Source organism: Vitis riparia, chromosome 12 (genome assembly GCF_004353265.1).
Source record: "Vitis riparia cultivar Riparia Gloire de Montpellier isolate 1030 chromosome 12, EGFV_Vit.rip_1.0, whole genome shotgun sequence".
Taxonomy (NCBI): domain Eukaryota; kingdom Viridiplantae; phylum Streptophyta; class Magnoliopsida; order Vitales; family Vitaceae; genus Vitis; species Vitis riparia.
Window position 1 is genome coordinate 5,364,590 of NC_048442.1, and position 25,614 is coordinate 5,390,203.

The 25,614-nt window shown below is 33.5% G+C and overlaps 1 protein-coding gene, 1 long non-coding RNA gene and 1 other non-coding gene across 3 annotated transcripts; 1 reads left to right on the forward strand and 2 right to left on the reverse strand.

Annotated features, from left to right (window-relative positions):
- Positions 1-1,357: 1,357 nt before the first annotated feature.
- LOC117925861 lies at positions 1,358-2,985 on the reverse strand. The gene is made up of 4 exons (XR_004653058.1): positions 2,844-2,985; positions 1,951-1,997; positions 1,765-1,852; positions 1,358-1,650 (listed from the first exon to the last, which is right to left on the reverse strand). It is a non-coding gene; the product is annotated as an uncharacterized LOC117925861 (long non-coding RNA).
- A 1,010-nt stretch (positions 2,986-3,995) lies between these two features.
- Positions 3,996-4,079, forward strand: TRNAM-CAU. The gene is given in 2 exon segments: positions 3,996-4,033; positions 4,044-4,079. It is a non-coding gene; the product is annotated as a tRNA-Met (tRNA).
- A 770-nt stretch (positions 4,080-4,849) lies between these two features.
- On the reverse strand, positions 4,850-10,870 carry LOC117925876. The gene is made up of 9 exons (XM_034844986.1): positions 10,720-10,870; positions 8,590-8,684; positions 8,346-8,496; positions 7,565-7,664; positions 7,340-7,460; positions 7,104-7,225; positions 6,562-6,683; positions 6,313-6,472; positions 4,850-5,147 (listed from the first exon to the last, which is right to left on the reverse strand). The coding sequence occupies exons 3-9, from the start codon at positions 8,470-8,472 to the stop codon at positions 5,039-5,041; spliced, it is 861 nt and encodes a 286-aa protein (XP_034700877.1). The 5' UTR covers positions 8,473-8,496; positions 8,590-8,684; positions 10,720-10,870; the 3' UTR covers positions 4,850-5,038.
- Positions 10,871-25,614: the final 14,744 nt, after the last annotated feature.

The following is a 25,614-nucleotide window of genomic DNA, read 5'->3' on the forward strand; positions in this document are numbered from 1 at the left end:
TGAAAAACAAAAATTTGTAGGTGTTACAAATACTAGAAACACTTTTCAAAATCACTATCAAATATACTTAAAATCTCAAGTACTTTATAAATTAGCTTCAACCCGTTATAAGACTGTAATTAAAATTTGGGAAAGTACATGACTCTTTAGGATCATTATCACACCCAATCCATTTTATATGAATTCTCTCGAACAAAAAAATAAGAAGTGTATTTAAATAGACAATTAGGGTTTATTGGATACTGTTTTTGAAAATAAAATATTGTTATTCAAATTAAAAAACATAGAAAATGCATATGATAATAAAAAAAAATGTTTTCTATTTTATGTTCTTAAGAACAGAAAATATGGTATTTTTAGATAAATCTTTTAATTTTTTTTTTTTTGTTTTCACTTAATTTATAAGGCCTATTTTAAGAAATAATTATATAAATATGTAGAATAATTAAAAATAAAACACTAGATATAAAAAAATATTTTTTAAAATATTAAAAACAAGTTAGAAATATTTTAGGTTTCCAAATAGATTTTTGTTCTACTAAAATCGGAGAACAATTTGTAAAAACTGTTCTCAAAAACTATTTTTTAAAATTGTTTTAAAAAAACAATCAACAAATAGACTCTTAGTTTTTTCCCATTTTTTTTCCATAATATCCATCAATCCCTTTTTGCAAACACTTGAACAAAAGAATTTCTTCAAAAAAATTTCATTCCCCCTCAACCCTCTCTAAATTCCCAACTCAAAAGACAACATTTTAGCATACACATTTAGGAGCACTCACTTTGGCCAATGCTTGGATGTTGTAGGTTAATACATGGTAATCCACTTAGAATGAAATTTCCTTGATTGCAAATGTTAGAGTTTGGTGTCTTGAAATCTTTTTTGTTCAATTCAAAAAGCTCATGATGCGACATATGTGGTAAAGCTAAAATTATGAAATTTTTAGGGGATCTATGGTGGTAGTAGAGGAATCGGGCCGATAGGGCCAATCCTGTAGCCCACCACTAATCCTATCAGGGGTGTGGCGGCTTACCTCGGCCCGATCCTATAGCCCACCACTAATCTTATTGGGGGTGTGGTGGTTTGCTCCTATGGTATGAACCTACTTTGTTAATTACTCTAGTTTTAGGGAAATGATGCATAATCACTTATAACTCTCCCCTCCTGTACCAATCTTTTGACATAATAGATCTTTCTTCTTTGTCCATGATTTTTTTCATCTAGAATTTTTCATGTAAATTTGTAAGTTCTTATTTTGTCTTTCTTATTGTCTATTCTTGTTATTACATAATAACAAAAATGAAAAAAAAAAAGAAGAGAAAATTATAAATAAATAAATAAAAAGGGTGAATAAAGTACATTCTCCCCTATTTGAACTAAAAGATGAACTATCCCATATCAAGGGGAGAGGTAGAAGTGAAAATTACATCAAGGGGTTTACTCATCAGTAGTGTACTTTTGGGAATACAATGAGCAAAAATACTCCACTATGTTTAATAGACAAGAAAGGATTCAGCCACCCCAAATGCATCAGACTCGGTTCCTTTCATAAGGTTCTTGTAGCCTGCAGGCAGGTTGGTTCTTGGCCAACATGTACACCAATCAAGAGATTATTCCACTGTTGGTAGATCCCATGCTTTGTGGAAGAGCTTTGAATTTTGGCAAATAATAAAAATAAAGAATCCCATAAGAAGAAGGCAATTAAATATATAAATAAAAGTAATAATAATAATAATAATAATAATAATGTCCAATATTTGTACCTATGTCAGCTGATAAATCAATGCTTGAAGTACATCCTTTCAGCTTGATACAATATTCTTCCAACTCATGGGATCTATAGCCAAATCTCTGTAATCAAATAATACAAGCAGTCAGACCAAAAATAAATCAAAATAAAACCCTTATAATAAGCTTTTTATTTCATCCCTTTTCTCTCTACCTCATACCTTTTGGTGGCACGGAATCAACCCCACCACAACAGACTCCGCGTAACCTTCAATAAACCCGCTTAAGTCAATTACGGAATTGAGAAATTAAGAAGAGTAAACCATATAAATAGTATCGCAATCACTTTCCTATATATATCATAGTGTCTTATAAAATTACGAGATCAAATAAAAAAACATCTCTTATAAAGTCAGAAGTTTTACATTAGGATTAGGGATCGGTCAATATTAGCTCTAAAATCCTACACCAAGATTAGAAATTAAGGATCCATTCTAATTTCATCTGTAATGGCATGCTTCTTTTTATGTGGATAAGCAACAAACAATGTCAAGCTTGATTAGGGCAAGAAACTATGGGTAACAAAGTACACGTATAGTTCTATTTGTTTTAATAGATGTTAGTAGAGTTGTCCTAGATTATGTTTCTAATAATTAAATTTTAAATTGAAGAATAATTTAATAAACACTTAATAAGTCAAATATCATCGTAAATTTAAAATAACATCAAAAGTAGATCTACCATTCGAATTGAATTAAGCATTGAAAATTAGATGTATCCCCAAATAACCTAGGGTTTGGATATTTATATATCAATTTTTAATTTCTTTAGCAAAATGAAACTTTTGTATGATCTAGATGTTAAACAAAGAAGATAATTCAAAAGCAGATCTACCCTTTGAATTGAAATTAAGCATTGAAAATTAGATAAATCCCCAAATAACCTAGGGTTTGGATATTTATATATATCAATTTTAATTTCTTTAGAAAAATGAAAATTTTGTATGAACTAGATGTTAAATAAAGAAGATAATTCAATGATATCAAATCATCAATTAAAATCTATTCTTATCAATCATAAATGACTTAAAATTCGCTCAAATTAAATAAGTTACCAAATTGCTAAATCATTGATTCAATCAAATGAAACCATATATATGGTCTCACGATGGTCGTCATTCTCGCCATCATCATTGTCGTTGTCGTTATTTTCATCTTGGTGCTCTTCCACTCTGCTAACAACGCTACCCATGCCCACAAAATTAATCGATTTATGAGAGATGAACCATTAGCCTCTCTGCGGCTCTATATATAATAAGCCCTTTAATATGACAACGAAGATTAGGTTAGGGTTAGGTTTACGGTTAGGTTAGCGTTAACGTTACATTATAGTAGATGACAGCTGTAGTGATATATAATTAATTGTGATATTTGTTTATCTACAAATACTCACACTTTAATTGAGTACATTGCTTTGATCACGCATAGAACGAATAATTAGTTATTTTTGTACATGTTTTAGCCTATTGATCAAATATGTTACTTCTCTTAATGTTTTAAATATAAGGCAACAATAATTTGTTTTCCTTATGGCATGTACTAAATTCTCTTTTTCACCATTGAGATAAAAATAAATAATTTGGAAATTCATATTTTCTTGAAAAATCATTAATGAATGATTTGGAAAATGAGAAAATAATCGATATAATTTAAAATGGAGAATCAAAAAGATGTTTATTACTTTTAGTAGTTTTTAAATATTTCAAGTAGAATAATATCGATTGGTTGATAATTATGCTACAATTTTTGTTGTAAATTTTAGCTTAGGTTGAATATTGAATTGCATAAGTATGATCAACCTTATTTTAATCTACATTATGTTCAAAAGTACCGTACTTGATTAAAGAAAATGAAGATCACCAAATAACCCGATAATATACAAGAGATTTTGTTTTAAACTCACACGAGGAATTGCTAGCTCAAATGAAATTCATATGCAAGTCACCTATTCATGTCACAACTAGTCGAAATTACTACAAAAATCTTAGAAGCTTGAGGTGATATTAACAAAAATTGTTGTTGATTTTACTTTGCATTATTTATGGCGAATAAATAATATGAAAACTAAAATGGAGTATTTGGAGTGAACATTTATTATAAAATCTCCGTGTGGTTTATGGGCTGAAATTCATTTTCTCTGTTTGTTTAGATTCTTCTTTCCCTTTCATCATAGTATTATTATCTAGCACATCCTGTAGAAGTCATGCGGGGTGGTGGCGCAGTTGGCTAGCGCGTAGGTCTCATAGCTTCGAGTTATCCTGAGGTCGAGAGTTCGAGCCTCTCTCACCCCAAATGTTTTTAAGATTAAAAAGAAATAGGTTTTTATTACTAAAAACCTTTTATTTAATATAATAAATTAAGATTTTATTTAATTTTTATATCTTATTTTTTAATAAAATATTTAATGTGTTTTGTTTTTTATTTTTAAAGTCAGAACTTTTATATAAAAATACAACATCTTATGTAAAAATATAAATTTTTACTATATCTTTAAAAATCATTTTCCAAAATTTTAAAATTTAAGATTACAATAATTTTTTTATACCTCAATATTTTAAAATAATTTTTAAAACCATTACTTTTTTAATATAAGTTTTTTAAAATTCTTTCATCTTATATATACATTGGTACTATTTTTATTTTTTTATTTTTTAAAAAAATGCCCAAGAGGAAGGAAAAAAATTTGTCATTTCATTTGTCATTTAAATAAAAATAAAAGAAACTTTAATCAAATTAAAAACCTTATTGTTGGATCATCCTCCCTTTTTCATGATAAATTATTAACACTAACCACCCCAACCACAAAAGAAAAATATATCAACCGTGGCCATGATAGCGTAGTTAGTCGAGACAAACACTAGGAAGTCTGGCCCTAGTTAATAGCACATAGTCCTAAGTTCAAATCATGCCACTGATTATACCCGGAATTTATCCCATGTTGGTTGTTATAGGGCGGCCAACACCCCGTGGTTTGGGTTCCCATAGAGTCTTAAGAGCTTAACCACAAAAGGTTCCTCAGTCAATAAAAAAAAAAAAAAAAAACAGCAACCACACCACCACACCAAGCAAGCTTCCATATGGAAAGTTACTATATACATGTATAACTGAAAGTGACCCAGTTTGTACACATTGCCTCAGCAGATGTAGAGATTTTATCTATGTTGACATTGACACAATGTTTTTCAGAATATTGGTTAGTAGGGTTTGTTGTATCAAGGTCCAAGCACAAAAGTATACAGAGCTTTGAACATTATGGTGATTCCTCGATTGGAACAGTTGAGTATGTACAAGTCTCTACCCTTACTTCGTCTTCTTTGACCTTGGTCCAGGAAATCTTCCATGTCTTCAGCAAACTTTGCCTGCATTCAAGGGCCACAAAACATGAATGTGAGAAGGAGAGAACTCCAAGCCTCGGAAAGAATATGGCCAAGACCACAAAATTTTAATGTGTGCAGCTGGGGGAGGGTGCAGGTTGTACTAACCACACTTTCTATTCAATGCATTACAGCTCAAATTTATTGCTAAGTTGTAACCCGAGGCAGTTTCGAAGTAAAATTGAGAGGCAATGTAGTTTCCATGATTTCCACTTGGGTCTGGTAGATTTTAAATGACTTTCCTAAGCTTCTTGAGACATCTATGGTGAAGGAAGTGAACTATTTGTTTGATACAAGGATTTCAGGTTTACAAGAGGAACAAGTCAAACTCAATGCCTTGTAGACCTCTAATCAAGGCTTTTTGGTAAGAGATCTGACATAAGAGGTGGAAGAAAGCATGGTTGGCTGCCCCTTTGTACCTTTTGTGGATAATATGGTAGAAGGGAAATCAAAGGGCATTAGAAAGTGTGGAAATTTCTGATCAATCATTCAAAGCCCTTTTATGTGCAGTTTTTGGATTAAGGTACTGTATAGAAGAGACACCTATGCCTATCTTAGATTTTGTTGATTCAATAGGTTTGAAGTACCCATGGAAGGATTTGTACTCTTCTTTTTCTATCTTTTATTTGGTGCCCCTTTGTATAGCCCCTATGTACTCTAGTGTGCCCTTGTCGTAGCTCTTTTTGAAGCTTCTCTTTTAATACATCATAAATATTGCTTGTGCTTATCAAAAAAATTATTTCTTCATATTCAAAAGTAGGAAAACCAGCCCTCTTTAATCAAGAAATAACAAAGGAAAACCAATCCCAAATCCTAGGCCTACAGCTCTAGAGGTTGAGAAGAAAAACTCAAAGCACAAATCTAGGATCAAAGCTCTTGAAACAACAAATTTTCCTTCTTTTGAGTGGATTCTACTCAGAATTTTTTTGTTCTAGTAAGTTACTCAGAAATAAAAATGTTGGGAATATTATGTTAATAAATGTTTCACCCAGTTCTTAAGTCTAGTGCATTGACGGTTAATAAACCAGTTAAGTGTTGTTATTTAGATGCCATCAATTGAGGCAACATTCAAAGACATGCTAATAACTTCATGATAACTCTAAATGATGAAAAAGTGAAGTTGCTAGGGTAAACAGACATAATGGTTTACCTCTCAGTCTCAATACTCCTCTTTGCCAACATGAGCGTCAAGAAAACAGGAACCATTGCAGCACACAAGTGCTTAAGTGTGTGCCCACTAACAATATGATGAGTCCATTTGTAAATTGGTTTATCCTCTGCTTCTTCCACCTTGGCCAAAAGGTAAAATCCTGAAACATGGAGATGAGTTCATGCCAGAAACAACTAAAAGCTGTAGGAGATATACAAAAGAACAATCCGCGTGATTAAAAACACTGACCTGCAGCCCAAAGCCAAAATGTGGAATGCGTGTACATTGGAGGCAGCAATATTGCCATTAACGGAATGGCAATGCAAGGAAGAAACTGGACCAGTGCATATGGGCGAAGGTCATCAAAAAACCTGCAGAAGAAAATAAAAAATATCAGTAAGCAATATATTTCACAATAACTGCCAGTTATGCAAACCTCTTGGCGACGTCTGTTCTAGACGTCACAAACCACTCATAACCTAGGTAGAAGCACACACAGATAGTATTAAATCTATTGATTCCCTGAATCACTAAAATATAAATTCAACTAGCATCCTAACAAGAGGTAAACTGAACCCCACCTATCAAAAATGTAAAATATCTGCCATCTCCAACCATGAATGCTACCTATAACCATTAATCTCTCCCCTCCACAACCAGTACAAGGCTTCATTATCACAGAAAAGGGACAAAACTGAGTCTTTACTGAGAAATCAATTTCCAGCCACCAAATTGAGCTCAAACAAAAGAATCATTACATCACAAAAAAAATGAAAAGTAGCAATGCTTACCTCCAATACAAAATGCTAATTACACCCACCAAAAGTAGGGGTACAATGGACAATGTTCCCTTTCTCTCATCAATTCTTTCAATGATAAAGATTGCAATAATTGATGTGAATGCGATGGTCATCTGTATCGATTAAAAACAGCTTAGAAGATTCTGAACTGAAACAGATTCTAGATTAAAGCAAAAAACCAATATTCTCAGATATAATAGCGTCTTTCATTGCAAGAATAAGCTCACCGGCAAGCGATCCCACACAAGACGTGCATCATTTGGTTTGAGATGATAGTAAGAAGATCCAATTCCAACAGCAGCCACACCAATGAAAAAAAATGTCCAGCCCCAAAGCTCACCTTGCAAGCTTTTGGCTCGAAATATTGAAAGAACATCAAAATCAGTGATCCAATCCTACTAAGTTTAGAATTCAGCATAATAATTCATCTGTAATTACAATCACCATATTACCTTAACTTAAAATAGTTCCCATGATAGCAAAGTACAAGCCCGATGAGACCAACAATAAGAAATGGAAAATTTGAAATCACATTTAGTGTATTTGGTATGCCTGAAAAATGAAAAACACGTACATCAGCTACACAAAAACAGAGCAGAATAAAGGGAGAAGCCATTAGACTTTGTTTGATTTATGAAATTTTTTGAGAGGGTAAAAATTAAAGGGAAATAAATTACTAGTTAGAACCTAATAAACTTTTTCTCCAATCTTTCCCTAGCTTTCACACACTTTGTTAAATATAGAGGAGAAGTTCAAAAATGTATAAATCTCCCCTTTAATTTCCTCATATTTCTTTTCCTTCCTTTTTCAAAACACAACCCAACAACAGATACCAATCTTCCTTCTGTTTCCCCTTTTTTTTCTTTTCCCAAGTTGTTCCTCAGAACCAAATAGAGCCTTAACACTTTTGAATCATACATAGACCAAAAAAAAGAAAGATGATTCCACCCCCACTGCACCATGAAGAATATAACTTCCAACAAGCATACCCCTTTGCACCTAAAATCACAATTCACCATTAAAAAAATACAATATCTAGCAAAAAAAGGCCCTAACCCTCCATTTCTCTCTAGAAAAGTTTCCTACCAATATTTCATTCTCTTCTTCAGTGGGCATTCATCAATGAAACGAAAAGCACACCCCTTTGCACCTAAGATTTGGTTTGTTTCCTTGGAAAATGAAAAAAATAAAAATAAAAATCCACCAAGACAAAAAAATGAGAGGATGAGTTACCGAAAAATTCACGTTGGTCAGCGAAATCATGATAGGCTTCAGACTGAGGAATGGCTGGAGTGACAATCATAAGAACAACAAAGCACAAGATCGCCAAGCCCCAGACATAGATGGTTCGCCTTCTCATCTCCTCTTCACAATATTGTCAATGCTGAATTGAATGTTACACCGTTTTAGAGACAGAGAGTGAGGATCAACCTATAAATTGAAGAAAAATCTCTGGTTTTTGGGTTTCCTAGTCAACCTGAAGCCAACAAAATTACAAATGGACCAGTGTGATATGAATCAGTCAAAAAGAGTTTGCTCCTCCATGCTCCAATTTTTGTTGTCCAATCCACTCTGTATATCCAAAAACAAATAGAAAAATAGAAAAAGAGATAGTCAAAATAGTGGAAAAAAAAAATCATATGACTGCCCAAATGTGTAAAATTATTGAATATGGCTATCCATCCACTAAAACCCTATTAGATTGAGTTGTGATAAGTCAAAAACTCTTAATTTAATATACCCATATGTGTAAAATTAATTATTATTGATTATGGCTATCCATCCACTAAAAAATTATTATTGACTATAGCTATCCATCCACTAAAAACTCTCATTTTGTTCTGTCAGCGTGGATTTTTTTTTTCTTTTTCATTTTCCTAGGAAACAAACACATTTTTTTTAGGTGCAAAGGGGTGTGCTTTTCTTCTTGCCAATGAATACCCATTAAAACAAGAATGAAAAATTGGTGAGAAGTTTTTCTAGAAGCTATTTTTCCGGAGAAAAAAATGGAGGTTAAGTCTTGTCTTTATTAAATATTGTACCTTTTTTAAATGGTGGATTGTGATATTAGGTCCAAAGGGGTATACTTTTCATTTCAATGATGAATACCCATTGATAAGAAATGATAAAGACATTTGAGGGCAATTTTTCTAGAAGTTGTTTTCGTGAAAACAAATGGATGGTTAGGGTTTAGTTTTGTTGGAAGATCCATTTTTCATGGTAAATTGATGTTGGAATCATTCTTCTTTTTATGCTCTATGCATGATTCAAATGCATTAAGACTCCATTTGGTTCTCGGGAACAACTTGGGAAAAGAGAAAAAAAAACATTGAAGAAAGATTGTTATCTGTTACTTGGTTGCATTTGGATAAAAATTAAAAATAAAAAAATTAAAAAAATTAAAAAGAGGAAAAGAAAATATGACGGAATTATGGGAGATCTCTACATTTTTAACCTTGCCATTTATATTGAAGAAAGTGAGTAAAAGCTAGAGAAAGATTGGAAGAAAAGTTTATTGGGTTCAAACTAGTAATTTATTTCCCCTTAAGTTTTCCTTTCCCTCAAATTTCTAATAAACCAAACAAAGTCTAATAGCTCCTCCCTTTCTTCTGCTCTGTTCTTTTGTAGGTGATATAATTGTTTTCTATTTTTCAATCATACTAAATACACTCAATGTGGTTCTGAATTTTCCATTTCTTATTGTTGGTCTCATAGGGCATGGGCACATACTTTGCCATCATGAGAACTATTTTAAGTTAAGGTAATACAATGATTATTATATCCAATGAACTACAATGCTAAATGTTGAACCAAGTAGGATCGGGTCACTGATTTTGGTGTTCTCTCAATATTTTGAACCAAAAGCTTGCAAGGTGAGCTATGGGTTTGGATATGTTTTTTCATTGATGGGCTGCTGTTGGAGTTGGATCTTCTTCCTATCATCTCAAACCAAATGATGCACATCCCATGTGGAATCACTTGCCAGTGAGCTCATTCTTGCAATGAAAGACACTACTGTTTTAGAGAATTATCAGTTTTCACTTTAAGATAGAATTTATTTCAGTTTGGAATCTTCTAACCTGTTTTTAAGTAATATAGATGACTGTCACATTCACGTCAATTATTGCAATCTGTATTATTGAAAGAACTGATGGGAAAAAGGAAACATTGTCTATCATACCCCTACTTTGATCGGGTATGATTAGCATTTTGTATTGGAGCTAATCATGTTACTTTTTTTTTCCCGTTTAACAGTTCTTCTGTTTAAGCTCTATTTCTTGTCTGAAAAGGACCGAATTTTGTCCCTTTCTTCGATAGTTGTGGAGGGGAGAGATTCGGACAAACAAAATATAAGATTTAAGCACCGTTCAAAACTGTTGTGAAGCATACTGCCTCCTAATAAAAACGCCAAATTTTCACAGAGATGCAAACAATCTCGGTAAAATCAACTCGGAAGAAAACCCTAATTTCAGAATAAAACATCATAACATCAATTAAAAAAGAGTGAAAAAACCCTAATCCTAACTGACAAATCAAAATCCTAGATCAACACAACTCCTGGGATTCCGATAACGGAAAATATTTCAAGTCAGGAGATGATAAGTACCTGATCCGAGGCGGAGGTGGGGGCGGAAAGCGGAGAAGAGCGGCGGAGAAGACAGGCGAAGATGACGAAGAAGTGAGTCAGCAGCGTGGCCGATCAGGATTTGAGTTTTGAGTCTGGAATCGGATGACTGCAATATAAAACCCCGGTGGGCTTGGCACATAGGAAGGGGAAATGAAATTGAAAATTTATTTAATTAATGCATTTAAAATACTCATGACAAGTAGGAATATAAATTAAAAAGAAAAAAATAAATGTGATAAATAAGACTCATTATGTCAACATAGGGGAGTTCATGACGCTAAAAGCATAGACTCTTTAACATCGGGTTTTAAAATCGTAAAGAGTCCGTTTGGCTTCATAATTTCATAATATATGGACTTATAGACGTGTTTTAAAGTCATGATAAGTTTATTTGACATTGTAATCTTATGGTATAAAAGGTGTTTGTGATATCTTAAATTTGATACGAGAAAAAAAGTTTCAGATACTATATAAGTTTAAACTTTTTTTAACCTTATAAATGCGTTTTAAAGTCGTAGGACTTCTTTCGAGCCAAAGCGAATAATATTCAAGAGGATATGTAACAACGAATTAGGGAGAAAAGTTTCTGACACTAACTTTGTAAACACGTTTTAAAATTATCTCTTTTTAACTACATCGATATGTTTTAAAGTTATTGCGACACTTTTGAACCAAAATAGACAATATTTACGTGGTTAGAAGTTTTCTATTTTGATTTACCTATATTTCTATCACAATGAATTAATTAAATTTCATTATTTATTAATTATTATTACAATACTATTTAACTTTTTATTATTAATTTTTTTCATTTACCATAAATATTATAATTTCTATAAAAAAATTTAAATAATTTATTCACTTATTAATTAATCTAAAACTTATAATTTTATAAAATATTATATTCTTTTTATATAAATTTAATATATGGTAATGAGAAAAAAAATTACTTATCACATAAGCTACATTTTGAATATTTAAGAAACAAACTTTATATTATGTTTTTGTCTTCAACTTCTGGTTGAAGCAAAAAAAAAAAAAAAAATTGCAACATGTGAAAAATAAAAAAATAAAAAGATATTGCTTGGCTTATAAGCATTCAGTAATTTCAACAAAGCCCTCAGTACTCGATTGCAGCGTTTCCACAAGCCATGTTGGCTTGTATTGACTCTCCAAAAGCGGTTACCTTACTTCAGGGAACAAAAAAAAAAAACAAAAAAAGAAAAAGTTATTGATAGGCCCATCCAATATGAAATTATTAAGGGTTAACCCTTCTATCTCTGACTGTTTTACAATTTAGCCCCTCGTACTTAAAATCTAACACTTTGCTCCCGAACTTGAGATTGACACTTTGGCCCCAATTTCAAACTCTCCGTAAATTTATAAAAGAGATTGCTTTTTCTACACTCTGATTCGGCCCCTAGCGTAATCTTGGATGCAACAAACTTTGAATTCACAACTTTCAAGTAGAATTTCTCAAATGTCTTTAAAACATAATAACTACCAATTTTGAATTTCTCAAACCGTTTATGATTTTTATTTAACTTTAAATTTAGTGGGTATTTGATAAATCAATTTAATAACTTAAAATAACTTAATGACATGATTTAAATTCAAAAATAAAGTTAAGTAACAAATAAAAAAAAACTTATTCTTAAGTTCACGTTTTTATTTTATATTTTTACTTCTATTTACCCTAATTATCTTTTGTTTTACTACCTCCATTATTACTTGACCTCCTTTGTTCTAATTATAATTCATGACGATAAATATATCACATGATTTAGAACAAATTTTAAGTTAATTTTATTAAACAATCTTAATATTTAAAGTAATAATTAAGTAATAAATTTTAAATTAACAACTTAAATATAATTTAACTTAAAATCAAGTTAAATTACTAAGTACATCCCCTTAGATAATAGATGTTTTTTTTTTATTATATTTCAATTTTGTTTCTTTACTTAATAACTTATTAATTGACTTTTTAACAAGTTTCAGGAGTAAAGTTTTGACTTTTTGAATGTAAGAAAATAAAATATAAAATATATTAAAATGTATTTAACCTAATAATTAAATAGCAATAATAAAAAATACATATATAATATGGTGACTGAAATCATTTTAGTGATGGTGTGAACATCACATGGTTGAAAAAATTGAATAATAATAATGAGGTTATATATACACGTATTTGAGAAGGTTTGAGATGGATCTCAATATCGATCATTTAAATATATTCTCTTCTTCATCCTAAAAATAGTTTAAATTGGTTAACGATATGAAAATTTCCTATGCCACACCTCATTCCATTTATTTTTTTTTAAAGAAAATTAATCATATTGAAAATGAATATGATTTATAAATAAATAAATAGATAAATTTTTATAATTTATTTTGTTGAGAAGTGGAATTTTGTTTTCATTCTATGTGTTAAAAAAAAAAAAATACAAAGTAAATAAAACTATTTAAAATATAAGTGTGTCCAAATGAACACTAAGACTTTGTTTGGAAAATATTTTCAAAAACAATTTTTTATAACAGTTGTTTAATGTTTTTTATAATAAAACTCTATTTACAAACTTGAAATGTTTTAACATGTTTAAAAATAAATTTTATATATAATTTTTTATTTTTTATTTTTCTTTATTAGTTTTTAAAATAGTCATGAGAAAACAAATAAAAATAAATTAAAACAATTAAATAATATTATCTAAAAACATCATATTTTATATTTTTTTTTGTTACCAAACGTGGTTTCCTTATTATTATTATTTTTATTAGTTTCAAAACCAATTATCAAACAAGGCTTTAGTTATCACTTTAATTTTCTATTTCTTTTACTCTTTTGAAAGGAATCAAAACCCTATTTTGATTCATTTTTTAGAAGTTAAAAGTTCTTTTTTTAAACACAATGAGTGTTTTTAGATCTATTAAAAAAATTTATAACTTAAAAAATAGTTTAATATAAAAACTAGAAAAATATTACTTTTTATAAAAACTGTCAACTTGTTCTCCTGAACATTTTTCCATTTTTGAGAATTAAAAAAAGATAATAAAACATGTTGATACCTAAAAAATATAGAACAATATTTATTCTTAAAAATAGAAAATCGAGTTTTTTTAAAAACATATTTTCATTGTTTTCAATTCTTTTTACTTATTTTTTTAGAATTGTTTTAAAAAACAATGAGACAATTATGAAGTGTAATATTCCATATTCTGAACAATGATCATACAGGATCGCATGTTGAATCACATGAATAATATACCATAAATCTCTATGGCAAATGGTACCTACCTGATTCCATTTGTGTGTTCGATGAAGATGGTATGGATCTTCTAAGAGCAACGAAGGGCACCACCTCTTTCACTGTATTCTCTCAAGCAATGGAAGCGGGAGAGAGAGGTTTTGTTCTTTCAAAAGGATGTGATAGATCCAAAAGACACAAGCCTAAACCTTTTATACCCTCCTGCCTTAGGGACCATACCCATTGGTTATTGGGCCTCACAGGCCTTAGGCCCATCATCTAAAGCCCGTGATGGCATTGGGCTCTACACATTAGGTGGCCCATACTCAAGATTAAATCAGAAATTGCATGTTAAAAGATAGCTTAATCCTGGACAATGTTTAATATATTGTCGGTCCACATTTATTCTATCAATCTCCCACTTGGACCACATATATATTACAAACAATGTTCATGATAGTACTTTATTGAGCTCATCTTTGCTATCTTATTCAAAATATCCTTAAACAATCCGGTCTACTAATTATGCTAACATAGGATTAAAACGACCTTCGTTAATCATAATTATAACTTGACCTATCATCAATCACAACATTAACAAAATTAGCAACATGGATCAAGTATGGATGTGTAGTATGGAAATTATATAGAATATGATCTTTAATATGTCTATTTCCAATTGGTCCTACTTTATGACTAAAAGATAGCCAAATACCACTTTCAAAACTTGATGCTAAACTGCTTCTGAAAGTCATCATTTCAATTCAGAGTGTTCAAATACAATAGTCTTTAAAATCAAGATCTGTACAGATAACACAACATAATATCACATCAAGAGAATAAACACAAAATCTAGATACAAACTCCCACTATTCTGACACATCATCAATGTGTACAACACCCATATGTGCGACGTGCTCATGATATACTTTGGGTGGCAAACCCTTAGTGAGCGGATCCGCAAGCATGGAGTTTGTGCTTATGTGTTCAATCGATACTTGAAAACTCTGAACTCTCTCTTTCACAACTAAGAACTTGATGTCAATGTGTTTGGACTTTGACGAACTTCGATTGTTCTTAGAATATAATTCTGCGGCCTTATTATCACAATTGATTCTCAATGGTTTCTCAATCTCATCAATGATTCGTAACTGAGTGACAAAATTCCGCAGCCATATCCCATGGTTTGATGCTTCGTAGCAGGCTATGAATTCTGCCTCCATGGTGGAAGAAGCAATAAGTGTTTGTTTAACACTTTTCCATGAAATTGCTCCTCCAGCTAACATGAAGATGTAGCCTGAAGTGGATCTCCCACTGTCAAGACATCCTACAAAATCGGAGTCTGAATATCCCACGATCTCTAAGTGACTTGATCTACGGTATGTGAGCATGTAATCTTTAGTTCTTTGTAAATATCGCATAACCCGTTTTGCCTTTTTCCAATGATCCATACCTGGGTTACTCAAATATCTGCCTAACATTCCAACAATGTACACAATATCCGGACGCGTACAAACTTGTGCATTCATGAGACTTCCTATTGCCGAGGCATAGGGAAACCTCTCCATATCCTTTTTCTCAAGTTCATTTTTCGGACATTGGTGCAAACCAAATTTATCGCCTTTTGCTACAGGTGTGTCTCCTGGTGCACAATTGCTCATGCCAAATCTACTCAACACTTTATCAATGTAGGCCTTTTGTGATAACCCAAGTATACCTCTTGGACGATCCCTATAGATCTGTATACCCAACACAAAAGATGCATCACCAAGATCTTTCATATCAAATTTACTAGATAGAAATTGCTTGGTTTCATGCAAAAGTCCCACATCACTACTTGCAAGTAGAATATCATCAACATATAGCACCAAGATAATGAATTTGCTCCCACTGAACTTGAGGTATATGCATTGATCAACGGTGTTCTCCTTAAAACCAAATGAAGTAATCACCTGATCAAACTTTCGGTACCATTGTTGGGATGTGATTACTACTCAAAAAGTGTTATTTGATAACTTGTAATTAACTCTTTTAAACACTTTTGAGTAGTAGTTATCACCTTTTAACTCAATTAACATATTAAGGACCCTTGCAATTGTTTCTAATCCAATTGTGTTAAGTTTTGGTGTTTTGGTAGCTTTTTTATCACCAAAGCAATCCGTGATTGAGGAGAGTTCTTTAGGAATCCATGGCAAAGAATCCGGATAGCATTGCGCCGCCTTTTCGCTTGGGGAATCTCACATCCGGAATTCAGGAGCCGGATGGGAAAGGAGGACGTTCCGTGTGCCGACATTTTTACATCCAGATATGAGCCATGTGCCGACATTTTTTACATCCGGATATCTCACAGCCGGAGAGTTGAGGGAGGCGTTTCAACTTCCCCGGACAGACATGTCCGGGCCATCTTATAGCGCTTACCCGGAGGGCATCCGCAGCCGCCAATTCAGATTCTGCGGACAGCTTGGCTCGTCAAACACTAGCGATCCGCCAGATCCATTTCGCAACCATCTGCGCAACAGCTATGCACAACTGTTATTTTAGGATATTTTGCTTTACATATTTGTTGTCTAAATACCCAAACCCTCCTTGTAATCCAGCTATATATAACATTCTGGGGAGCTTGCCTTAGGGGACGAACATATTGTATATTTTACACTTAGTGAAATATAGGGTTCTCTTTTGTTTTTTTTTTTCTCTTTTCTATTTTCTTTTTCTTGGAAGCCAAACAACCTCTGAGGATGTTTTCCTAGAGGATGAGAGGCTAAACCTTTAGTTTCTTGGAGTGAAGGAAGCCAGGTGTAAAGTCCAGATGCAAAAGTGGAAAACTCTCGTGCATTAAATACAGGTAGTTGGAGTTCATAAATGACTTTTAAATCTAAAGTTTTGCTTTGAATCCCTTAGAATCACTTTGAATGGCCAATACATGATAAGCTTTTAGGTCTCTGTGGATACTTATTGCTAGATCCACATCAGACCACTAGTTATCATGTACGAGCCATTGGAAAGTGGCTCAAGGTGAAGACCCATAGTGTCTAAAGCCATTAATGGAACTTGACTACCATTTCTATTGACTTTTTATGGATTAAATCTTCATTGTTAAACCTATACCGGTTCAGGAAACAACCATCCTTTATGTTGTTGTCCCCAATACGAGGAGAAAAATCCGGAATTTCCCACTTTGCATTCTGAACTTGACCCTAGCAACCTTTAGCTTCAGGAGACTTTCTTTCTTCCATTTTTACCTAGTTCTATGTTAGTTTAGTTTCACTTTTAAACTTTAAGTTTTTGACAAAGGAAATCATCAGATTCAATTTCTAATCTTGAATCTATCACTGGTAGAGTGAAAACCCATCCCTGAGTTCGACCCTAGAGCTGCTATACTATAGTAGCTTTGCTACGCTAGTATGAGGTCATAGGATTTATAAATATTTTTTATTAAAATACCCAATTGGGCACGAATCAGGATGCTTGCTTTAAACCCTATATGGACCTTTTAAATCTGCATACAAGTTGCTTTGAATCATTAGACTCAAAGTTCTCCGGTTGCACCATGTATATTGTTTCATCAATATTACCATTAAGAAACGCAGTTTTAACGTCCATTTGATGCAACTCTAAATCATAATGAGCTACAACTGCCATGATGATTCTAAAGGAGTCCTTTGACGAAACAGGTGAAAATGTCTCCTTATAATCAATGCCTTCCTTTTGAGTGACACCTTTTGCGACTAGGTGTGCCTTATACCTAACAATATTGCCTTTTGAATCCTGTTTGGTCTTAAAAATCCATTTACAACCAATCGGTTTTACATCTTCAGGCAACTCTACTAGGTCCCAAACACCATTGTCTTTCATTGATTTCATATCTTCCTTCATGGCTTCTATCCACTTTTCAGAGTTAAAACTTTGTTTGACTTGACTAACTGAAATTGGATCATTTTCTAGACCCATGTCAAACCCATGTTCTTGGAGATATACAACATAATCATCTAAAATTGTATTTCTCATTTCTCTAGTGGATCTCCTCAGTGGCACTTGTACTTGAGGTTCTTGAGGTTGTTGAGTTACCTCTTCATGAACTTGAATCAGTTCCATAACTTGAGCAGAAGTAATTTCAGGTGTGTCTTGAATTTCTGTTATCAACTGTACATTTTGAATAGTGTCATCAAACATAATATGACGATGTCCAGTCATAGGAATAGTAACGGATTCCTCTTCAAAGACCACCTTTCTTAATGGTTCTCTCCCACTTAACTCAACATCCTCAATGAACTTAGCATTACCCGTTTCAAAGAAGGATCTAGATGAGGGGTCATAAAATTTGAAACCTCTCGACCTTTCAGAATACCCTACAAAGTAGCAGCTCACTGTTCTAGAGTCCAATTTCTTTTCATTTGGCTTGTAAGGCCTAGCTTCAGTTGGACAACCCCAAACATGCAAGTGTCTAATACTAGGTTTCTTGCTAGTCTATAACTCATATGGGGTTTTAGCTACTGCTTTGCTTGGTACTCTATTCAAAATGTAAACTGCAGTTTTGATAGTTTCGCCCCAAAGTGATTCTGGTAAGGTAGAATGACTAATCATGCTTCTTACCATATCCTTAAGAGTATGGTTTCGTCTCTCTGCTACACCATTTTGGCTTGAAGTCCCTAGCATGGTGTACTGAGGAACGATACTACACTCCATCAAATATTTGGCGAATGGCCCTGGACGTTGTTCACCTGATCCGTCATATCTACCATAGTATTCACCTCCACGGTCAGATCTGACGGCCTTTATTTTCTTGCTTAGTTGGTTCTCAACTTCAGCTTTGAAATTCTTGAACACATCCAATGACTGAGATTTCTCATGAATCAAATAAAGATAGCCATAGCACGAGTAATCGTCAATGAAAGTGATAAAATATTGTTGTCCATTCCAAGAAGCTGTAGGGAATGGACCACAAATGTCCGTATGTATCAATTCCAAGACGTCACTGCACCTATTGACATTCTTTTTCCTTATATTTGTTTGTTTTCCTTTAATGCACTCTATACAGACTTGAAAATCTGAAAAATCAAGTGGATCAAGAATTCTTTTTAACACAAGTTTTTGTATTCGTTGATTTGAAATATGACCCAAACGCTTGTGCCATAACATTGATGAATTCTCATTCATTAATTTTCGCTTAATGCCATAATTACTTGAATGCAAGGTTTCATTTCCATTAGTGGCCTTTATATTCAATTTATATAGTTTGCCTATTAGACTACTTGTACCAATAAGATTTGAATTTAGATAAAGACTAATCATTCCATTTCCAAATGAACAACAATATCCAAATTTGTCCAAACATGAAACATAAATTAAATTTCGTCTAAATGACGGTACTACAAAAGTCTCTTCCAAATCCAATGTACATCCAGAGTCTAACTGTAATCTGAAAAGACCAATAGACTTGACTGCAGCCTTGTTGCCATTTCCCACATAGATGTATCTTTCACCATCAGTTGGCATTCGACTCCTTAGGCAACCTTGCATAGTGACACTTATGTGAGTAGTTGCACCCGTATCTATCCACCAAGTGTCAGTAGGCACTACAACTAAATTAATTTCCAAACAAACAAAATTGAGAAGTGTACCTTTCTTTTCACGCAAAGCAACATATTTGGTACATGTCTTCTTCATATGACCAGCCTTCTTGCAAAAGAAACAAGTGATCTCCTTATCTTGTTTTTTTTGCTCCTTTTGCTTTGATGTCCTAGGAACTGCAATTTGTTTTCCTTTACTGTCCCTCTTTCTTTTCTTGTTGGTACCAAATCCCTGAGATATGGAAGCCAAGTGAGCACTTTCTATCTTTTCTTGCTTCAATCTCTCATTCTCTTGCACACATTGAGCAATAAGCTCATTCAAAGTCCATTTTTCCTTTTGTGTATTATAAATGATTTTGAATGGACTAAATTGTGTAGGCAGAGAGATCAAGACCAAGTGCACAAGTATGTCTTCCGACAACTCTAACTTTAGTGCCTTGAGTCTCGTCACAAGATTAGACATTTCCATAATGTACTCCCTAATATTCTCTTTCCCTTTGTACCACATAGAGACAAGCTTACTAAGAATAATGTTTGTCTCAACCTTTTCGTTTGCAGCGAATTGGTTTGCTATCTGGTCCAAGAATGTCTTGGCTTGGGTTTCCTCAGGTATTGCACCTCTTATTGCTTCTGGAATTGAGTGCTTCATAATATTTAGACTCATGCGATTGGATCGCTCCCATTTTTCCATAGTAAACCTTTGCTCAGCAGTGCTGGTACTAGTAAGATCTGAAGGGCGACCCTCCCTTAATGCAAAGTCTAAATCCATGCACCCGAGCACAATTATAACGTGCTCTTTCCATTTCTTGAAATTTGTGCCGTTAAGCACAGGAATGTTATTAACATTTGCAGATATAGAAGATGCTGAATTCATAATAATAAAGCTCACAATCAGTCACATAAGCATCATACATACATGAGTAAATAAACATCACATAAGACACCTAGCACAAACATTAATATTCAGTCTTTTGACAAAAATATTAACTTGTAATTGGCATCCTTATACAAAATTAATTCATAAATATTGACAAAAAAATGAAAACAATATGTCTATCTTTGGACTAACATATCGAATGCAAAATAAACATTATATGTCACATATTAATGACTATTTTATTTATTATTATATTAAAATAATCTTCCTTTGGGCTGGTTATTTTAAATAATAACAATACATTTAGATATTGTAAAATAAATAAATTATATAGTATAGGTTACTTTGGCAACCGATATACATAATTCATTTATTTTAAAATATAAAACACAAATATAACAAAAAATAATTTAATTAAAATCATTCATCTATTTATTTATGCATAAACTTATGCATATATCCATACTAATTGAAGCATAAAAGCATGTATATATATATATATATATGCATATATACCCATTAATGCATAAAAAATAGAGACTTAGTGTAGTGGTTCAGTTGTGGCCTTGAAAATAAAGGGGAGCAACCCAGGTCATGGGTTCAAGCTCCCTTGGTGGCCTTTTCTCCATTTTCCACATTTTTTTTTTTTAATAAAAAACGCCATTCATGGCGTTGGCCTCCTACAGCACGACTTCTAAAGTGGCACCCCAAGCACGCCCTGAACGGCGCTGGAAGAGGCACCTGTAGTAGCGCCGGCAGTGGCGCCCAACGGCGTCTGGGGAGACGCCTTAATGGCGCTGCAGTGGCGCCGTTAACGTGCCCTAACAGCGCCTGGAAATGGAGCCTGCAATGGCGCCCCAACGGCGTCTAAACGGTGCCGGAGACGACGCGGGAGGCAGCACCTTAGCGACGCCGGGAGTTCGCCCTGATGGTGCTGCAGATGGTGCCTCAACGGCGCCTGGAAAAACGCCTTAATGGCGCCTGAAGGCGCCAAAGTGGGTCGCCTGAATCGTGCCTGAAGGCGCGCCTTAAACCGCACCTGCAATGGCGCTGCCTGATCCGCGCCTCAATGGCGCCTGAAGGCGCTGGAATGATGCGCCTGCAATGGCGCCTGCATCGTGCCTCCAAGGCACGTGAACAGCGCCTCCAAAAGGCGCCTGAATTGTGCCTTGGCTGGCGCCTTAACGCTGCCGGAGAGACACCCTGAAGGGCGCTGCATAACAACGCCTTTACGGAGCTGAAGAGGCACTTTAACGGCATCTGAGTGGCGCTTGAATTCAATCAAAAGGAAAAACAAAGGCAGTACAATTTTTTATTGCCCTAATATACCATTTCTAAGTGATTCAACATTGGGCTCTGATACCAATTTGTAATATTCCATATTCTGAACAATGATCATACAGGATCACATGTTGAATCACATGAATAATATACCATAAATCTCTATGGCAAATGGTACCTACCTGATTCCATTTGTGTGTTTGATGAAGACGATATGGATCTTCTAAGAGCAACGGAGGGCATCACCTCTTTCACTGTATTCTCTCAGGCAATGGGAGCGGGAGAGAGAGGTTCTGTTCTTTCAAAAGGATGTGATAAATCCAAAAGACACAAGCCTAAGCCTTTTATACCTTCCTGCCTTAGGGACCATACCCATTGGTTATTGGGCCTCACGGGCCTTAGGCCCATCATCTAAAGCCCGTGATGGCATTGGGCTCTACACATTAGGTGGCCCATACTCAAGATTAAATCAGAAATTGCATGTTAAAAGATAGCTTAATCTTGGACAATGTTTAATATATTGTTGGTCCACATTTATTCTATCATGAAGAACGATTGAAAATAAATCATTATATGTAAAATTAATTTTAAAAAATAAAATAAATAAAACAAGTTGAAAATTTTCAAGTTCCCCTGATCGAATATTTATTCTAAAAAATATCATAAGATTGTTTCCCTTTATTGTTGTGTACTTACATCAAAAGTTATTTTAACTTTCAATTTTCAACCCAAGTTTACAAGTAAATAACTTCCATTTCAACCAAAGTTTAAAAGCACTATAAGTCAAGCATTTTAGTTGTTTCTTATGACCGGCATAATTGTACTTCTAAAAGGAGGATTCTTAAGACTTATTCTGGATGGGAAACTTTATGAGATTCTTAAATTTGAATGATCTAGAACTTTATAACTTAAGTGATCTTCCTAAGTAAAATATTACTTCAAATGATACCAAAATATTATTGTTTTTTTACTTTATGGTTTTATGTGGTGATGTTATTGAAAACCCTTTTTTGATTTTGAAGGCTCGAGGTTTGATGGCAAGCTTTTCTTGGTGGATCTTAAAATGCATAAAGACTTTTGTATGGACTTTAAGTGTGATTAGAAGGATTTTTAATACAAGTAAGATCATTTTAAAAAGAATTTTTAAAATTCAGCATATTGGAAAATATTTTCAATTCTACAGCAGTTTATGCCATGTTGGCTTTTTACGTGGAGAAATTAGGTTTTGATAAATATGTTCACCAAATGCAAACACTTTACCCATTTCCCAAATGATAAAAACCCTAACCATTTCCCTCTTTTCCTTACCTAGTTGCTTGAAATGAGTCCGATCTCTATTTTAAGGTCACCATCATAGTGGAGTTTCAAAATTAGTGCATTGACATTGACACCAAGGAGGTAAATGTGTAGATTTGGGACACCGTTGGCAAGGAGTGCTTTACAGTCATCACCTCCACTTACTATTGTAGTGGTTTCGATGCTTTGATATCAATCGTCGCTCTACCTTTAGTAAGGAAGCGGTCATAAGGGAACACTCAAGTCTTGCTTTGATAGCAAACAATCATAGTTGTATCATAATGTAACTAGGGTGAATTCATCATCCTATCAAAATCAAATCAATTAAGAATGTCTCTAGGTATGAAACCTCATCTTGATGTCCTCATTTGGGCATGAGTAAGTAGCAGATCATGTGATGCAATACACGACTAATGGTGGTCAAGTTGTTGGTAGACGATTTGCCAAGTCTATTGGTGTTAGGAAGTCCATAGAGACATTGAACATCCTCTCATACTATAAAATCGAGAACTATAAGGCATGTCTTGAACTCATATACTCTCAATTCAATTGCAAGCACTCCTAAAACTCGACAAATGACATCTGCATCTAGCTCAATCTTAGCTCCTCTCAATGTGCATGATATCGGGCCTCCAACACAGAATCTCACCTTGGAATAGAATGCTTGGACCAAGGTCAGAAAGAGAAATAGCTGGAAGCCAACTCATCTTAGCAAACACGTCCTAGAACCTAAAATAACTCAGCTGATCAAAATTTATGTCTCTTTTAGGCACCACTATAGACCCCAAAATTTGTCTAAATTTTATTTTTATATCGATTTTGAGCCTAATTTTATCTTTAGATTTCAAACTCGATTACACTTGATTTTTTTGCCTATTCATACCCTTTAAATCTTAATTTTCATTATTATTATTTTACTTGTATTTTGTATTTTATTTTATATTATATTTTTAATTTTATTATTTTATTTTACTTTCTTTCTTTCTTTTTGTTTTCCCCTTCTTTCCTTTTTTCTTTTTTCCCATTTTCCCTTACTTACCCCTATACCCTTACGTCAGGAGACCCATACTCCAACTCTCTCTATCCTTCCCCCATTATTTTATTTTTTATTTTTTCCTACACAATATCTTTGTTGCTTTTCTCCCATATTTTCTCCATCTCTGCTTCCTTCCTTCCATTTTTTTCTTTCTTTGTCGCCGCCCCTACTCCACCCAAGCTGCGCCCTTCTAGCCACACCCACTTCCAAAGACATCCTCCACACCCACATGACCCCCATTCTCTTTCTCATCTTCTCTTTTTTTTTTTAACTATTTATTTTATTTTATTTCATTTTTTTGTTTCTCAAAAAAGCCCATCAACCTTTCACGTCAGTCATCGCCATTGCTGGCGATATGGCCCTGACGCTATTTTCGACGCCCCCTTCCTTTATCTCACTTTCTCACCTCACCCATTTTTTTATTATTCATTTTATTTTATTTTTTTTTTCATTTTTTTTTCTTTCTCCTTTCGACTCCACTGTCGGCCAAACGTTCCCAATTAGCAATTCTAGTCACCTATAGTCTCTTACAAATTCATTTTTGTTGAGTTATGAAATGAGGTTCATGTTAGCATTGTCCCAACCTCCTATGTCATAACCAACTTTGATCATGCATACTTGAAAAACATCTATCATGATCATCTTATATTGAAATATTGATAATGTAAACATTATTGCTTTTATGCCAGTGAAGATGATTTTGTCATTTTGAAATATCCTTTATGATGCAGTGAGATACTTCAAAAATCACTTTAAAACCTTTGTTATAAAGTTGACTAATGCTTAAAAGATTGTGTTTTAAACCATCTATTAATACAACATTTTCAATGAGAGTGGATGCGTCATTACCAATGTTTCCATGTCCAATGATCTTTCTTTTTGCATTATCTCTAAAGGTAGCATTATCTTCTCTTTCTCCTTGTAAAGAAAACAAACTTAGATTTATCTCCGGTCATGTGTCTTGAACATCTACTATCCAAGAACCACTTATCCTTCTTTAAGCCTTTATCAAATTCATCTATTGCCATGAACCACATGCTACCCAGCTACTTCATTTTTTTTCTTATTCAGAGAAGTCTTCTTCACTATTACTCTAAGTGGCCACCATTGCCTTCTTCTTTCCCTTCTTAGCTTCACTCTTGTAGAGAGGACAATTATATTGAAAGTGCCTTGGTTTCTTGCACTTGAAGCATACCAAGTCCATTTTCTTCCTCTTTTTTTTTCTTTGTCACCATTTGATGAAGCTTCTTTCTTGTGGAAGTCTCTTCTAGAAGAGAACCTTCTCCCTTTGAAATTTTCACACTTCATAAACTTTCTAAATTTTCTTATGATGAGAGCTAAGTCTTCATCTTCTTCACTTTCATTTTCTTCCTTAATTTCTTATTTTTCCTTTGTCGAAGCTTTGAGAGCTATGTTCTTCTTCTTTTTGTCTTCTCCATCTTGTTTTTCTGTCAAGGTGATCTCATATGTCATCAAAGATCCCATGAGCTCTTCCAAATGTAACTTGTCAAGTCTTTAGTTTCTTGAATTGCTGTGACCTTTGCATCCCATTTTGGTGGAAGT